Source organism: Protopterus annectens, chromosome 5.part0, assembly GCF_019279795.1.
Source record: "Protopterus annectens isolate FY-2018-M chromosome 5.part0, PAN1.0, whole genome shotgun sequence".
NCBI lineage: Eukaryota > Metazoa > Chordata > Ceratodontiformes > Protopteridae > Protopterus > Protopterus annectens.
Window position 1 is genome coordinate 1,087,183,631 of NC_056735.1, and position 19,176 is coordinate 1,087,202,806.

At 40.9% G+C, this 19,176-nt stretch overlaps 1 protein-coding gene across 1 annotated transcript in view; it reads right to left on the reverse strand.

Moving 5' to 3' along the window:
• Positions 1-19,176, reverse strand: part of MAP4K4 (mitogen-activated protein kinase kinase kinase kinase 4) — a 3,343,981-nt gene that overhangs the window by 942,776 nt on the left and 2,382,029 nt on the right. The window contains exon 22 of the mRNA XM_044071965.1: positions 18,482-18,657. Within this exon, the coding sequence (XP_043927900.1) occupies positions 18,482-18,657 (176 nt within the window). The remainder of the gene's footprint in view (positions 1-18,481; positions 18,658-19,176) is intronic.

Below are 19,176 nucleotides of genomic sequence, written 5' to 3' on the forward strand. Positions count from 1 at the left end.
TAAGCATTTGAGACTGAGGAAAGGTAGCAGGTGCCTGAGAGTGGGTCGTCAGTTTATTGGGTGTGGTTTGTACCCTGGGCCTAATACCACATCACAGTGGTGTTTGCTTTGATCAGTAGAGGCCCCAGGAAGAGTAGGGGTCTGAAGGCTGTCAGAGCTTGCTGAACAGCTAACATCTCTTTTTTGGTTGATGTGCAGATGCATTTGGGTTTGGGATCCATTGGCCCGGAATGCACCTGCCATCCAGATGTGCACCCCAGGCATATTCTGATGAATCTGTGGTGAGGGTCTGGGTGTCCTGGGGTTGTGAAAAGGGTCGTCCTTTGTTATGGTAGCATGCTGCTGTCCACCAAAGAAATTCTTTCCTAAAACAAGGTATCATTGGTGTAAGAGTTTCCAGGTCTTGGGAGTGCTGACACCAAAGGCTTTTTAGGTACCATTGTAGTTTCCTCATATGCAGTCTGGCATATGGAATGAGTAGAATGCAATAAGACATGAACCCCAGAACTTGCAGGATTTTCCTTGCGGATAACTGGGGTCTGGTGGCTAGTAGAGAGAAGTAGGTTGTCAGGTAGGTTTGTTTTTTGTGGAGTAAGGAATGCCATCTGGGATGCCATGTCCAGGCTTGCTCCCAGGAACACAATCTTTTGCGCTGTTACTAGTTTGGATTTCTTTTCACTGATAGCATACCCCAGGGAGGTAAGTATGTCCTTTACAAAGGTCAGGTGCTTTAGAAGTTTGTCCTGACTGTCTGTCTGAATCAGGCAGTCGTCTAAGTTTGGGTACATTTGATTATTTCTTTGGCTGCAAAAAGCAATGGCGGGAGCCTGGCATTTTATGAAAACTCTGGGAGCAGTGGATAAGCCAAAGGGAAGCGCAGGGATCTGAAAGTGCAGTTCCTGCCCTGAAACGTAAAGGATGTGTAGGTAGGCCTCTTTTAGGTCTAGGGTGGTTAACCAAGCATCCTTAGAGAGCACAGGTAGAAGTTGCTGGAGGGTGAGCATTTAGAAATTTGGCAACACCAAGAAAGTGTTTAGAATGGGTAGATCGAGGATGGGGCACTAGATGCCCTCTTTTCTGGGTACCAGGAAGAGTCTGGAGTAGAAACCTTGGCCTACCTGTTCTGCATGAACATGCTCTATTGCCCTCATTGAGAGCAGGGAAAGGACTTGCTTTTTTGCCTCTGGCCACTGGTTAGGGGGAATATCTGGGAACCCTTTTGGGGTTGGTAGAGTGTGGAAAGAAAATGTGTATCCCTGGGACACTATGTTGACCCAGCTGCCAATGGTAATGGTGGCCCAGGTGCTTGCATGGAAGGAGAGTTTTCCTCCTAGGGGCAAGAGCAGGTGGGCAGCGGGAGGGGGTGGAAGTGTAAAGTCACTTTGAATTCTTACCATGAAAGGGTGGCTGAGCACTCCCTGGTTTTGAAGAGGAGGAAGTCCATTGCTTAGATCTCTGCATTCCTTGGGGCTGCTGTCTGGGGGGGGGGGCTGCTTCCCCGGGGTCTGGGCTGAGCTGACCTGGAGGGGGCAGGAAAGGACCAGTGTTTGGAGGGGCAATGCCTACTGAAACTCGGTGGCTGGACCTGCAAGAAGTCTTTAACTGTCTGCACAGATTTAGCTTTCTCTTCCATCTTTTTTAAAACCTCCTCTGCCTTTATGCCAGATAAGATGTCTTTGGGCAGTGGTGCGTCCAATAATTTGGATTTGACATGGTCTGGCAAGGGCTGTTCCTTTAGCTAAGCATGCCTTCCAAGAAGAGAACCAGTGACTGCTGCCCTGCAAGATGCTTCTAGGGCATCAAAACCACACTTACTTGACTTGCAGAATGCATGAACTCTTGTAACTCTATTTTATGAACAAGTAGGAAAAGAAGATATTTTTGTTTGAGGAGTTCCATGGTATGTTGCTGACATTTCAGCATATGGAACTGACAATTTAGTGCTCTAATAGCAAGAGTAGTACAGATGTATACTTTTTTACCCCATCTGTCTAATGCTTGAGAATCACTATCTGAGGAGGTGGGATTCTTAACACAAGTTGCTTTAAATTCCTTTAGGTCCTTGAGAGATAACCTAGGGGTCAGCAGTTGGATTTTTGAAAATAAATTTGTGGGAGTCAGGGACTCTATAGTACCTGCCTGGTTTTCTGGGAGCAGGAGGGAGGGTTGTCAGGAGTCAAACTGGATTCCATAAAAAACATCATCCAGGACAGGAGGAGTGGCCAGAGGTCTGAGCTGTGTAAGATCTAAGAATTCTCTGAATCTCTTTTTTGACTGAGGGTAGTCCTGACATTCCAATTGGAAATGCTCCCTTAAGATGTGTAGGGTTCCCCAAAGGAAAAGTCCTCAAGTGTTGAGGCTGAAGGGAAGGATTCCTCTGCATCAGAATGCTCATAAGCTGAGAGGGGTTGCATAGCTTCATATTCCATGATATGCTGCTGAAATTTTAGCATATGGAACTGATAATTTAGTGCTCTAACACCAAGAGTAGCAGAGGTGTATACTTTTTTACTCCATCTGTCTAATGCTCGGGAATCCCTATCTGAGAGGGTGGGAGTCTTAGCAGAAGTTACTTTAATTCCTTTAGGCCCTTGGGAAATAACCTCAGGGTCAGCAGTAGGATTTTTGAAAAGAAATGTGTGCGAGTCAGGGACTCTAATACCTGTCAGGTTTCCTGGGAGCAGGAAGGAGGGTGTCAGGAGTCAAGCTGGATTCCATGAAATCATCCACAACATTCAGGACAGGAGGAATGGCAAAGGGTCTGTGCTGTGGAAGTTCTAGGTGGAGAGGCTGAAGGAATGGATTCCTCAGCATCAGAATCCTCATAAGCACAGAGGGGTTGCATGTCTTCATATTCAGATGCATCAGAGTCATCAGACTCATGTTCAGATAAAACTACTGGGGACAAATCTCTTTCTTTTGGAAGGGGTAGCCTGGCTTCCCCTGATGAGCATTATAAGGTCTTCCGCCATTTTAAGCATCTGTGACTGAGGCAAGGAAGCAGGTACCTGAGATTGGGTCATCAGTTTCTTAGGTGTGGTTTGTACCCTGGGCCTTAAAAACTTGGTAGTTTTCGAAAGAACGGTAGATGCGAAAGAAGTAGTCAGTCTCTGCCGAGAATCGGTAGTGCAAAGTAATTCCTCGAAGCCAGTGCCTGCTCAGCAGCTCCAGACCCATCCAAGGTAGAGACGACCACAGGATACCTAACCAAAGAGTTTTGCGGCATACCGGACTTCGAAAGGGTCTCAGTAGCAGCCTGCGAATCAACAGAACCGGGCATCAGGGTCTGTGAAAGTGCCTCACTGAGGACCAGAGAACTGATTAGCTTAATGGAAGCATTGTCGGTAGGTTTGTACCTGTGCAGTCTGTCTCTGTCTTTATCTTTACGTTTTTTTTTGGAAGATCTGCTGTCAGATGGCTTACCAACGCCATATCAGAATTCGAGGACTGTAAGCAAAAATATCTGGCTAAAATAAGGGTTCAACGACAGAAAGTTCTGACGTTAAAACATAGAAGCAACAACAAGGGGCATCATGGTCTGGGCCTAAACAAGTGATGCAGTAAGATTGGAAGTCTCGGTGTGGTATTTTTCTACAGGCAAGACAATTATTAACTTTTTCAGACATCGGTTAGTGCAAGAAAAAAAGATTCCCAATGGGGTACTTAGCTTTAGAAGACTTCAACTTCCATTCGGTAAACAAAACTCAGGTATCAGCCAACCAGCACTCATGCAAACTGCTTTTGCTTCGGGCTCCATGACAAGAAAGACTGATGTAATGGCGTCGGCTGCCTTACTTTATACTACTGACGACCTGATATCAGTCCTCAAAAGACAGCAACCGAAGCAGAAATACTAAATCTCTGGTATTCGGGCCGGCCGGCCGAGGGCTACCCTGGCAGGAATAACCCAAATGTGATGACTGCAACAGTGAAACACGAAGAACATCAATGACTTCCTTGGACTTAAATGCCATACCTTTGTTTATAAGTTGCACAACACAGAATGATTTATTCACTACTGTAGACAAATGATGGTCAAAGGCTAGATTAGTGTGTGTGTGTCTCCCCATGTCCCCGACTACTGGATCAACTCTTAGGGGTGTGTCGTCAATATGATAGTTACCAGGGGAGCATGATTTTCCGAAAGGCACTATTATGCACTTCTTTGCCTTTAGTTTTAGTCCATGGCTCTGACACCTGTTTGTCTGTGTCAGCCCTTCCTGGAGAACATTTGTATTGGTAGGCGATTCAATGACAGCTCCTAATTTGCAATCATTTTCAGATTTAGTCACCCAGAGGCCATTGACTTTGACCTTGACTTCAGAGAAGTAAATGGCAAAAAAAGAGAGATCCCAGGAGTGATCCCTGAGGGACTCCACCTCTGATCGACCTCTTTGTAGAAGTAGACTCCCCAATTCTAACTTCCTGCGTCCTGGCTATGAGTCATGTAGCTATCCATTGGGTGACATAAGTGTTTGTACCTAAACTCAAGTTTGTCAACAATGCCCAATTGAGGTATTGTGTCAAATGCTTTGGCCAGGTGAAGGTAGGCAGTGTGATCCACTCTGCCCGAATCCATTGATTTTGTGACCTTCTCAAAGAAGTCCATCAGGTTGAGCAGGCATGACCTGCCTTTGATGAAATCAAACTAGGTTAAGACCAGTGTCAGTTTCCTATGCCATTATTGATAATTTCCATGATAATTCTTTCCATGGCTTTACATACGAGAATAGTGAGACTTGTGGGTCTGTATTTTCCAGGGGAAGTAGATAGCCCATCTTTGTGCAGAGGGAACACTGTTGCTGTTTTCCATTCATGAAGCATGAAGCCTGTCTGGAGGCTACAGCAATTCCAGAAAGCCTGAAAGGCCATTTTTCATGTTATTTAGAAGGCATTTTGGGATACTGCCTGGGCTCATTGATGCAGTGTTCTTGGCTTTAGAGAGAGAGCATTAAGGACCTGCTCCCTAGTGCTAGCACAGGAAGTTATATTTGATGGTATTTCCTCAAGGAAGGTTGAGGGGAAGAGAGGGGTAAAATTGGATCTGAATTTGCTAGCCAGTACGTTTGCTGTATCTTCTGGCTTTTCATTTTTAATTTCTCCAAGTCTTTTGGGTTTCGAATACCCTGAGAGGAATGGATCCCATTCTTAAGTGAAAGTATTATTAAAGTACATGAAATTAGTAAAGTTTCAATATTTAATGTTAGCCAGAAGTGTTCTTCACAGCACCTGCAATGTGCCCAGTAAGGACTCCTCCTGCAATTAATATGGAGTTACATGTATCGATAAAATATCCAAGTACGACTGTAAATTTTTTTATAAGTCCTGTTGTTCCTACTGTTATTGAAACTTTCTCTGCATCCTTCTTCCACATTGCCCCCATTCTGCCTCAGATCCTGGCAGTTTATGACTCTCTCTCTCTATGCAAAACACTGTGGTCACTGGGTGTAGCAATTTCAATGATCAATGCTACTTTTGTCTGCTTTTCATGGACTACTATATCTAGTTTTCTAGCATCTATTTTCTGAATTGTTGGTAATGGGTGATCTCGTGATAAAATCATGTTCTATAGTGCTTTGTGGCTCATGTTGCCAATGTTTTTCAGCTACTACAATATTAATATATTTGTACAATCCCCAATGCAACAGTCTTGCCACATTAGTATGCCTTTCAGTATACAGTCCTTCTGCCATTAGTATATGACAACCGGGAACAAGATGTGCGACTATTTCCAATTCTGTTTTACAAAACCTACATTTGTCTGTTTCTCCCACATTCAATGGATTTTGCAAACAAATGTTATGTAGTCAACTATCTTGGGCCACCAATATTAACCTTTCATCTTTTGGTTTAAATATACTGTACATCTGAACTTCTTATTTTATTACTTCTATCCATACAGCATCTTTATGTTCTACAGGATCTTCACAGATACTTCTCCAAAATGTATCTATTTCTTCTTTTTAGGTGGTGTTTCAATTCATTTTGCCTTGTTTCCCAATTGTCTACAAAATTGTTTGGGGTCATCAATAAATTATTTTGTATTTTTCTTTTGTAATTATCTGCATATCTTCTAAGTTTTTCTGCCAGTGTTAACATTTTTATTTTATTTTGTGGTGTAAACTTTGGTTCGAGATAACTGTCACTTTTGAAGTGATACCTTGACCCCATATGCAAAATGGGAAAAAAAAGAGGTTGAGGATGGATGGATGTATTTGTGATATGACAGATCCTGATCTGTTTTGATACTGTGCATTGCTTTTATCATGTATTTTTGTTGATCTTTTCCGTCTTCTATACTAGAACACTGACACTTCTTGTCTTAATTGCTTTACAATTTTCTGTATTCAATTCTTCCATGATGGCATTTGATTTCTCCCCTTCTTTTCCCTTACTGTCCTGTGTTTTTGTGGTAAGACAATTCACCTGCAAAGTAATATATCCTATTTACCTCTGTTATATCGCATGAAAAACTATGAGCAACCCTAATTACTGTGTTCATTTGTTTTATCACAATTCTAACTTTTTTGAATTTTATTGGTTTTCTGTAGTCTATTTCTTGCATTGATTTTAATGTCTGTCATCTCTATTAAATCAAGCCCCTCTTCTCTTAGATCATTTTCTTCTAAACTGAGGGCACTTCCTGGGGGCATTCTACAGAATGTTCCAGAGCATCTTCCTGTGCCACATTCTCTTCAGTTTCATCTCGTCTCATCCGTCGCTCTTTCATATGGGAACTCACTGACCTATCACTGCAAAACATTGACTGCGCCAGAGTTGCACTGCAAGGGAAGGAAGAGGAAACTGTGGCAACTTCAACTAAACATTTGTCCTAGTTTCTTATGGAAGGCTCGAAAGTATCTTCATATGGCAACTGATCAAATGTTTCTCGCTCCACTGGTTTCTCCTTAACTTTGGGATCCATTACTCTATAACAATACCTCCAACTCCAAACCACAACTGGAACCAGTGAAAAACCTTCACAGCAACTGGTAAAATCCAAAAAGCTTTATTGTACCACACACCAGTTGAGCGCTTTCTTCCCTACCGAAGGGACTTCATCATAACAGTTTCAGTTTTACAACCCAGCCCCTTTTATGTAAAGAAGCACCCAATTAACCAATTAATTATACTAAACACTTGCATAACAAACTAGAAAGACATAAAAACAAGATGCATATAACAATTATGTGTATACAACAGTTCAAAACATTACATGGCAATTACACATCAGATAAATTAAAGTTCACTATAAAAACTTTGAAAAATATCCACTCAAATGTCTAAAAACTAATTATGTTACCCTAAAATATTTTTTAACTTCAAAAGACATGCCATATTTACATTTTCATTAATATCAGGTGTCTGGGTGGCATTCAGCCTTAACTGCCACCTTAACTCACATATATCTAAATGTACACCCAGTATTCTATGCTGAGGGTCCTTAACCAACTGTTGCAATACAGAAAACTTAAAAATGTGGTCCTTATTCTCAGATATATGCCTACTCAAGGCGATAGTCGTTTTGTTGTTTCTTATACCCAATAAATGCTCCTTAAACTTGTCCTTAAATCATCTACAGGTTTTGCCCACATAAAAAGCAGGGCATGACTGTCATCTAGCCACATATACCACATTCTAACCACAACAGTTAAAGTGCCCTGCAATGTGTATATACAGTCCATTTAGCCTCAAATACTCTGGGATCTCTCCTATATTCATACAATTCTCCATTCTACACTTAAAATTCCCCCATTTTCTGCTAGAAATACCTCCTTTATTTCCTTTTGATTCTAACAAATTTTTGAATGATCTGTCCCTCCTAAGGACAATCACAGGAGCAGATCCTGCTTTTTGCGCAATACGTTGATCATATGACAACATTTCCCAATTACGCCGGAGTATTTCGACAATTCCATCTGCATCCAAATTGAAAGTGGTAATAAAACTAAGCTCCCTATCAGGCTCCTCCTTTCTGACCTGATAGGAATAATGGTAGAGGTCAGGTAACCTATCAGGCCTGCCTAAAATGGGTTGGTAAATGCCATCCGCTCTCTTTTTAATCACCTCTTTGACCACCACTGCCACTAAACCACTAGGATATCCCCTCTTCAAAAACATTTCTGATATAAACCTCTTTAAAAACATTTCTGATATAAACTTCACTTCTTCCCTAAATGTGGTATCTTCATTCACCACTCTAGCAGCCCTCACGAGCTGCCCCTTAATGATGGACTTTTTTTGTACATAAGGATGCCAACTATCAAAATTCAAATATGAATTGGAAAACATACGTTTACGATAGATGCCAGAGGTAAGTTTTGCAGTTTCCTTATCAATCTTTAAGCCCACATCAAGATATTTTATACCTTCCACACTATAATCATAGGTAAACTTTAAAAATTCCACATTGGCATCAATATAGTCAAAAAAAAGTTTGCAGTAAAGCTATACTGCCTTTCCATACAAGAAATATGTCATCCAAAAAACGAGTGTAACACATAATATACTCTCTGAATCCACTCTTGAAGACATTCTTGCTCCCAGAATGACATCACATAATTTGCAAAAATGAGGGCACAAGCTGCACCCATGGCTACACCTGTAGCCTGCTTAAAGTACTGTCCCTCAAAATGAATGTAATTGTTTTTCAGTACAATTTCCATCAAAGCAAGCAACACATTAATGGTGTCCTGGTCGTATTTGCCTGTTTTTACTAACTGATGTTCCAGCCATTTGAGGACAGTCTCATGTGGAAGGACAGTAAACAAATTACATATATCAATGGTAATGCTGCAGCATGAATCTTTATGGAAGAGAAAGACAACCTTTGTCCAATAACTCAGTAAGATATTGAAGAGCAGACTCAAACTCAAATTAGGCTCTGAAATCTCCAAATTTGCTACCACAAAAAAAAAAAAATCTCTTCCATTTTTCTGGTCTCCTAGTACCTAGCCTTTACTAGGCCTGCTTTAAATAATCACATTTAAGGGTTGTTGAGTTTCAAGACCTTCAATGCCAAGCAACACAATATGCCCAAGCTGAGAGATGAGCAGAAGCTTGACATTGAGCAGATGAGATCTGAGATAAGAATCAGAGATGGGGAGGAAGAAGGGGCCATGGAGGCTTTACAAGACTCCACAAAGAGTGGAAGAAGTGGTAGCCAGTGCTCCAATCTCAACCTGATCCTGTCAATCATCCTTGGCCTGTCCTGTCTGACCTTATTAGTAGAAGGGAAGAAGAGGAGGTGACAAAGAAAAAGCATAGACTTTCCAACCAAGCTTCCAACATCCACTTGTGCAATACTTGTGTGCTGTGTGCATGCTTTACTTTAACAGATGCAGCTGGTGGTTTAGTGGAGGTTTCTAGTTCTGGCTGACACTGGTTCCCTATGACACTGTCAATTTTCTGAAAATACATGAGATCACTTTCCCACTGTGGGGTTCATGATTTGTCTGTCTAAGTTCTCTGCTAGGAGTTCTGTGCTCCTGGCAGAAACCTTGCCTGTTTGAGTCAGTTGCGGCTTAACGCAGTCTCCCATAAAATCATTGCTTTGTGTTATAGAGTTTGAGAATGTACCATTCACTGCTTGTTTGTGTATGACATGACAGTTGTCTTGTTGGAATCAATCAACGCCCTTGAACGCCTAACTACTTGACTCCTGCTGGAAATCTAACTGACTGCTAACATCTCCTTCATGTTGATATGTAGATGCTGTAGTCTGGTAGGCCACTTCCATTGTATCCACTTTCCATTTAGATGAGCTCCCATCTGTCGTGTCCGCAGGCATGCTTCGCTGGTCCTCTCTTGAGTGGGTTCTGGCCGGGTCACAGAGATGCCCTTGTTTGATTCCTTTCCCAAATCAAAGATGATTTGAATGAGGTATTCCAAATCTTGGCAGTGCTGTGTCCTGGCAGTGCTGTGTCCATACATTTTTTGAGATTGATACCATTGCAGCTTCCCCATGTGGCACATTGGGAAGCACCAGAATACTAAGTGAGATGAAACTGAATGCTTGCCTGATGGACGACTGATGAGTCGACTGATGTGGATAAGAGATAGTTGATGGAACTAAGTGACAGACTCGGTTGTTCTTGCCAAGTGGGCATCTGCTGTCTTCGCTGCACACAGAAGAAACATACATGTCTGAGAGGCTGAGACTTATTTTTATTTAAGCTCACAGAATACCCAGACATCTTTAGCACTGCTGCACATATCAGATGCTGTAGAGAAGGTGTTTTTTCTAAGAGCAGCCAGAATGCAGTCTCAGGCTGAGCAATCATCGGAATAGCTTGCCTGAAAGTAAGAGCTATCAAGGAGCCAGAAAGCTTTGTGTAAACTAACTGTAGAATAAGCTAAAGGGGCAATGCAATAATTTAAACTTAATGCAAAAATCAAAGGTACTTTCAGCAGATACACAATGCCTTTCTCCTTGCGGGCAAGGTAAGGTAACCTTGCTGAAGCAACTTACCATCCATCCTTGCTGCTCAGCCATCAGAACTAGTTAAGGTAACAGTTGCTGTTGAAGAAACATCTTGAACTTGGAGTGTCAGAGATAGATAAAAATGAATTTCCCACCAAATCCCTTCTTTTTGGTACTAGAACAGGGGAGAATAAAATGAATAGCCCTTTCTGACACAGGACTGGCTGAATAGCCCTATCTGGGAGTAACTGAGAAACTTAGGCTTGAGCTGCTTTTGCCTGTTTTCTTTGTGGAGGAGGAACATCTGGCAAATGATTGAGTGGGGTTGTGTGAAATGGAAATCTGTAATGATATCCAGAATGATATCAGCTCATCTGTCTTGATAGAAATTAAATTCCTTTGAAAGAAGACAAGAATCCATCTTCCAGGCCAAACAGAGTCCAGAGGGCACTGAAACTGCAAAAAGGCAGGCAGGTCATTGGCTTACGAAAGGACCTGGCCCCTGCCCTGCCTCAGGTGAACTGCAAAACAGACGCCTTGAGAACTGAGCCTACCAGCCCTACCTGAGCCCTTAGATCTACCCCTATAGATCTACCCCTAGACTGGGAACCATAAGCTTTAACAGGCCCTTAGCAGGCCAATTTCTACTAAACTGTTTTAAAGCACTTGCAAAAGCTTTTTCTTTCTTAGCTTTCTTCAAAACTTTTCTTTGTCTTCATTCCCACAAAACATCCAACTCAAAAAATTCAACCAAACAATCCTCTGTAATCCTGGTCTCTAAACCTGCTCTCTTCTCGTCTTCACATGTTCTTGAAGAACAGAACTAGTAGTCATGCAGAAACAGCAAGCACAGACCCGAATCCAAATGAACAAGCACAAAGCTACCCACACTGAACAGAATCCCACAACTAATGCTCACAGACAACCAAACTATCCACCTCTTTTTACACTCAATACCTTCTCCTTCAAAGAATCCAGAGCATATTTCATTTATTTCAATTGTATTTATTTATTATCGCATATTCTCATGGCAAGAAAACGCCTCACTATAAGAAGTTACAAGAAGAATTGGAGAAGACCTTACCCCACCTATCCAAAGACCTCTTTTATTTAGAATTTAAGGCAGGATTTTTTTAATTTAAACAGAACAGTTAACACCTTTTAGGACCCCTACTGGCAGAGTCTCTGGGCCCTGGGACTCTATACCTATACTTATGAGCAGGGGGGCTTAACATGAGCAGGAGGCAACAGGCACAGGAGGCAGAGGCAGGAGGGCAAAAAGAAGAGTTCAGAATGCAACTGGAGGACATCCACACACAACCAAATAGTTAGGGGCCAAGAATTCTGAAGCCGCTTAATCAGTCAAGTCAAGCCTCTTCTGAGTAAGAGTCTCCTTCCTCTTGGCAGTTAAACCTCAAAATGATGGGAGTCTTCAAAAAGTGAAAATCCTCAGGAGGAGGAGGCTCAGAAGAAGGAGGAATCCAGAATCTCTCAAATCCTCATGAGAAAAGTGCAACAAAACAGAAGACTCCTAGACTTGAACGCACCTGTTCCTAATGGTGTCCTGTCCCTACCCTATCCACCTCTTATCAGCCTCTAATCAGGGGCAGCCATTTTAAGGTAATCTTCTCTTCATCTCAATAGCCAGCCTAGCCCAGCATGAGATTAGCCCAGAGCCTGGAAGAAGCCTAGAAGGGAGAAAAAAGCCCTTTCGAACTTGAAGGCCTAGAAAAGAGAAGCTGAGGAAACAGAAGGGAGGCCTAACTACCTTGGGAAGAGGAGGGAAGAACAGCCCTGAGAGAAGTCCTCAGCCTGGCCTACTCTGTGCCTGTAACTCTCCTGTAATCCCCTGAGATTCCCTCTGGCCCCTGAGCCCTCTGGCTGACAAAAGGCTCCCCCTCCTGTTTGTTCTAAAGGACTGCGGTTCCTCCCTTAGCCTTTGCATCCCCATAGAAGCGCTGTTTTGTCCGGCAGGCAAAGAAGCGATTAACGCTCCGCCCAAGCTCAATTATAGCAAAAACAATTAAACTAACAATAGTGCGCTTTAATAAAGGTCTCCTTAAATCTCTCAAAACAACGGTTAAATCCAAGGTCGTAGACGAGGGTAACAGGAGGTATGCTAAAAGAAACGGTATCATATCCACAAAGTATACTAATCCCTACTTTTTCAACCATTCCCAATATGAATACGCAAATTTATATTTTGAGGCAAGAAAAACTTAAATGCCGGCAAGAAAATCCACTCGTGGGTCACGGCTTAAAAAGCCACCCGCAGCTCGTCTGAAAACGTAAAAAAAAAATCTCATCGACCTCGCGCACTTGCTCTGACCATGAAAAGACTGAGAAATGAAACCCATGCGGCAAATGACCCGAGGAAGCGATATGACGTCATGCGAGCTGATTGCCACGCATTACCTCGCCATCTAAGGTTCGGGCCCGACTGGAACCGGGACTAGAACATCCAGTATTTTGTCTTCATATATACAGATGCTGTTTAACTTTTCTAAAAAATGCCAAGAATCCCTACAAATATAATCAAAACATTCCAGCACTTTGCGTAACTGTGTCTCCAAACATTTACTAATAAAGCAGGTCTTTCCCCACTTTCCATCTACTATGGGTCTAAACTTTGGGTTAATCAATCCCTTGTGAATTTTGGGGATACCAAATATATTAGACACCATAGGGTGGTCATTTCGTACATAATCATACTGTTTTTCATCTTGCTGCCCTTCCAGCACCATGTCCTCCAACCTCAAATCAACAGTTCTATAAACAAGACTGATTTCATTAATTGAACTTTCCTCATATACTTCTTCCATTAATAAAGCATTCATAGCATTAGAATAATCCCCAGAATCCATAATCACCAAGCCACTTCCTTTATCCGGCTTCATGACATGGATGATGGGGTCTAACTATTTCCATCAATAAATGCTGTTCTTCTTTAGTTAAATTATAGTCAAATACATTCGTTTCTTTCATTAGCTGTCTTATTTCATTTTCACAAACCTTTTCATATATACTTATAAAGTTATTTGTTGGTGGATTGAATGTACTTGGCTTCCTTAAATTACTAACTTCTTCCTGGATTTGTGTATTAGTAAACCACATTTTGCAATTTAAATTTTCATACAACTAATTTGAGGTCAATAAGCACTTGTGCCACATTACCTCTCCTACTCGGAACAAAGGTTAAACCTTTGGATAACAAATTTGCATACTCAAAGGTTAAAGGTCTACTGGAATAATTATAAATCTTAAAATCACCACTATTATTTGTAATATCTGGTACTAAACATTTTTTATTTAGCAAAGCTATTACACCATCAATGTCTTCCTGTTCATTAATACAACCTATAATAGCTTCATCCACATGCTGTTCAGTTAAAACGGAAGCCATATCTAAACATTCAGGCATCATATTGTCATTTGACATACTAAAATCAACAGTTAATTCACTACTATTATTTTCTGGGACCAAAGATTCATGTTGCCACTCACCAGAGGCAACACACATTATTTCTACAGTAAAATTTCACTGTTCACCATCAAAAAATTGCATATTACTATTAATACTGCCATGTAATGCATTACATTCTCCATTTTGGTCATTTTCCACATCAAACAACACATTACAATCTTTTATTCCATAAAACCCTTCCCCATCAGTTTCAAGAGTCTCAATAGTCATTTCGGACAGCAGTACACTACCCTCCTGCTGGTTGACATCAAAGTTTTTGAAAGGACTTGCTTCTGAGCAGTCAGAGTTCAACGGGTTGGTTTAATTCCATTTGTAGAAGTTCCGACCCCTTTGGTTCTTCGTTCTCGCCCCTTGGTGATTGTATTCCCTCTGTCCATCTCTAATTCCCTCTGTCCATCTCTAAAAACATGATTTTGTTGCTGTTCCCTTCCTCTTAGGTGTTCAGACCGCCGTAATTCACATTCATTTGGTGAATGCAGCCTTACTTCCTGATCATGATGTACTGTCAGCAATTACATCACTTCCTGCTCTCTCCGATCCATCTGACTGGGTCTAGCATTACTGTTACCATGGTTTCCAGGAAAATATGGATACACCCGCCCTTTTACATACTCATTGAGATCTCTTTTTAGTTTATTGCATTTTCTGAGATATGTTTCCGAACGAAAAATGTCCACTTTATTAAATATATTGTTATAGTTAGTTAAAAACCTGTCAAATAATAAATCCTTTTGAATGAAATCATTATTTTCATCCAAGGTTTTTGTTAAACTGTCTAGGGCTCGTGTGTTATGTTTTACCATAATTTCCATCAGTTTAATTCCAACCTTATCAAAAAATTCATGCAGTTTTTTATGCATGTCTGAATTGCTTTCAGACCCATTAGGACATTTCCACATTCTCAGTCCATGTGGAACCTATTGTAGCTCAATATTTCTTTCAAGATATGAATTCTCCATCTGCAATCTCTTGAAAGAAATCAGGTATTTTTCAAGTAAACCAAGCCAATCTACCATAGACAAATGTTTTTGTTGTCCAACAATATTAGGGATTGAACCCTCACGAAAATTAAACCCATTAGTTTTCCACTCTGCAAGAACCACTGCTGCTCCGCTGGAATCATCCACTCTTAAACCACCAGAATTGTCCATTTCTCTGGGCTGGGTAGCCTGCGTGCCCCTAGTAGCTTGTGTTAGAAGCAAACCCAAGCTGCCAAAAATACTAGAGGCACCACTCTTGTCAATCAATGATTATATGTGGGTAGTTTGCATTGCTAGCTGCTGATTAATTTGTTGCAGCAGCTCCATAATGTCCTTGTGAGCTGTGGATCCTTCCATGCTGTAAAGGATAATTAGCATAATTAATTGGTTAATTGGGTGCTTCTTTACATAAAAGGGCTGGGTTGTAAAACTGAAACTGTTCTGATGAAGTCCCTTCAGTAGGGAAGAAAGCGCTCAACCGGTGTGTGGTACAATAAAGCTTTTTGGATTTTACGAGTTGCTGTGGAGGTTTTTCACTGGATCCATTGCTCTATTCTGCTGTGAGGTTATCAGAGTTAAATTTTCTACACTAAATCTTTCGCAGGTAATCCATTACCTGCTTCTATTTCTGTAACTTCTGCATTACTTATCCTCTTTTCTAATTTTCCTTTTTGTTTTCTTATTTTTTAAACTGTAAAATTTTCCATATCTGAACGCCTTTGCCTGTATTTCTCTGCAGATATCTTTGGTGCTGCACTTTTTGTATTGATAAGTTTTGCATTCTCATTTACATAAATATTGCACCATTTTAAATCTCTTTCTTTCCCATGTCCTTATTTCTTCTTCAGATGTCTCCTGCTCCTCCGGTTTCACCTTACTCTAGGGGCTCATTCCATCATGCTGTGACATAACTTGTGTTAGATTTTCTAGTCTAAATCCTTCATTTCACAGGTATTTCATAACTTCAGCTTCTATTTTTTTAACTTCTACTTTACTTATCTTCTGTTCCACGTTCCCTTTTTGTGATGTTACTTTTTTGTATTGTGAAATTTTCCATATCTGGATGCCTTTGACTGTATTTCATTTCAAATATCACTGAGATTGCTTTTTTGTATTGATTAATCTGGCTTTCTGTCTTGCATAAATATTGGATCATATCAGGTCTCTCTCTCTTTCCCATGCCCATATTTTTTTATACTTTTCAAAAATTTCTAGACTTTGTTTTTTATATTTTCCGACTTCCTCAGTCACTTCTTTTTCCATACTACCCATGGCTTCTTGGTCTATATAATGTTGTTCATAAATCCTCTGTATTAATGAACACAATTTTTGATTTGAAGCTTTTGTCAGGTTTTCTTGGGCAAATATTTTTCTTTCCTCTAATTTCTCGGTCATTCTTTTTGTACATCTTCTGTCTGGAAATTCTGGGGTTCTTGCACAACAGTAACAATACACAAAATCTTTCTTATCCTCAATAGTCTACTTTATCAACTTTATGGCTCTTTTTTGGCCCATTAGTTTTTGTGATTTACTACTTCTTTCTATTCTTTCTGCAACAAGGGGACCATCCTCCCCCTTAGCCTGGCCTAGCCCCATTGTATGAATGTTTCTGTGTCTTGAGGATTCTACACTATTTTTTTCAGTCCCGGCACAAGTGCGCCTACCAGGACTGGGCACTTTTTTAACATGAGTCTTGTGCACCCAGCTATCTTTTTTTATTTTTTAATCTAATATTGTCCATGACATATGCTATAAAAAATACATATCAGTGTTGTCTTGGTGAGATTTTGTGAAAAACAGGGTTCACTTCATGAAGGTACTCACCAAGACTTGAGGATGAATTCAACTCAAGCACTACTACTCTTCTTTGCTTGCTGATTTAGCATTTCTCCATTTGTACCATTAGTGCTATTATCTTCCAGCTCAGTATAGGTGGTTCCAGTAATAATGAGCTCCACAAACAACTGTGCATTGGCTTTGTGGTTTTGGGCATAGCTAAAGAATGCCTTGTGGTTGTCCTTGGCCTGGGAGGCTAACTTTCCCTCAAATTTTGCTTTGGTAGACTTTATTTATCCTCAGAGTTGTTTGCTTAGTTTGATGAGACTTGCTTTTATCCTGTTGGGTGCTGCACCTCTTAAATTTTGCTATGATTTTCTTCCTTCTGTTATACAGCCTATTGATGTTAAGATTCATCCAGGGTGGCTTGTTTTTTGACTTAGTTCTGTACTAATTCCTGCTGGGTACATCTGCAGCTATTAACATGCTTGTATAGGGTTTCTGTGAAAAGTTCTGCATAGGCATTAGTGTTCTCAGGATTTATGGAGACTTGAAATTTTGCCGGGTTATCACTTAACAGTAAGAAGTAACAGACATTCTTGAATATTCCAGGGTGTGCTGGGGTTCCAGGTTTTATTTTAACTTCACAAGACCATTAGGAAGTGTGCAGCAGTCTCCCATATTAGTGAGGACCATATCCAGTATGGCTGCACCCCCTGGCTGGTATACTGATAATTTGGTCCAGGAAGTAGTTGGCCATCATTGGGAATTTGCCCCTTTCCCACTGTGGTGCGATCCCGAAGTTGGTAAATTTATTTAGGGGGGGGCAAAGCCCCCCACGTTGCAGAGTTTTAAACTGTGTAGCCTTTGTTACGGTAGGTAGTTGGACCACTATTTTTTTCCCTGCAAAAAAAATTTGCTGAAACAATTATTCGCTAAAATATGTTTTTGCTTAAGTGGGTTCAAGGAATAGTCATTTGCTGAATAGACTATTCGACAAAGTGATATAGACCCACTGTGTGCGTCAACTCAGGATGTCTCTGGATATACAGGGCACTGACAAACACTTGAGGAGAAACTAGTAAGTAGAGCCTGATCATGACTTATGGATGAAGTACATAGGCAGTTAGAGCAAATCAAGCAGTAGTTATTAAAAAGAAAGTAGAAGCATGTCAAGAATGATGAAAAGAGGGGAGTCACCCGAATGCTACTGCCTGACTACTACTAGTGTTGGTGTCACCACTGCTTCATTATGCTGGGATACAATGCTCTTTTGCTACTTCTCTCACCAGAAGCAAAACAGCAGCACCAATCCGAAGATGAGAAACAGTCCACAGCTTGTTTGGTGATCCACAGTCTTGTCGCAGATGATGTAAACATCTGTAAACTTGCAGCCTTTTCCTAGTAGATGCCTTGAATAGCAACCAGACCAATCAGGAAGGTCAAGCACAGACACTCACTTCCTAACCAGAAACAGTCAGGAATCTATGCGCTCTGCTCTCTCTCTCTCTCACCAGGAGCAAAGTATAATCACAAATTCCAAGCTGGCACCTATGAAGCAGTTATTTGGCTTTCCAGTTATCAGCAGTCCCCAGGAAATAATGTACCTATGCTCCTATCAATTGCAGCAAAACAGAAGCACTAATCCCAAGATGACTACTGTAGCTGCTGAAATGGCGCATATGCTTGCAAACAAAATGTATAACATGTCAACATACTCAACAATCACACAGCAGAAATGGAAAGCACGATGCATCTCTCATTTTAAACAGGCTCTTCTATACAGTTCATTAAGCAGACATGAAACAAGTTACTCACACTACTCTAGAATCTTCAGGTCCAGATGTAGACTCATCTGCAACTTCTTGCTCTAAGTCATCATCTTCCTCATCTGTAGTACCAGACTCTTCACTTGAAGAGGAATAGTCTGTAGCTTTTGGAGTAGGTCTAACATCTTCGACAGCTCGAAGTTCTTTAGCTAATGCAGCAAGATCCTTAAAAAATAACACAAACCGCATCACTACAATGGACAGATATTATCAAGCAAATCCTAACTTTTAATAACATTACTACAGTGCTTCTTAGCTTATATATCACAAATTTGGATTATGAAAGCAAACGGCAATCCAGCTTCCAATATTAATACAATAACAGAACCTCATTAAGTACCTTGATCCAGCTGAAGGATCCTAAGGAATTATAAAGTAAGTTTTGCTGCAACTATCTAAATTTCAGAACAGATGCTATAACACCTGCTCTGGTTCTAAACTATAGGGTCTGGCTTGTAGAGTCTTGAGAAAGTGTAGATATTTGTCCAGGTGTCAGCCCTCATGTAAGTGAAAAATCACTGAAGGCAGCTACATTAGTGGCTACTGCACCTGTGTACTTCATATGATGGAGAACAAAAAAACAGATGGTCGACAGTTTGATACCTTAAGGTTCTGTATGTGTAACATTTCAGTTGCCTGTGGACATCCATATTATGCAGCATCACTCCCTATTAACTAAGGGTT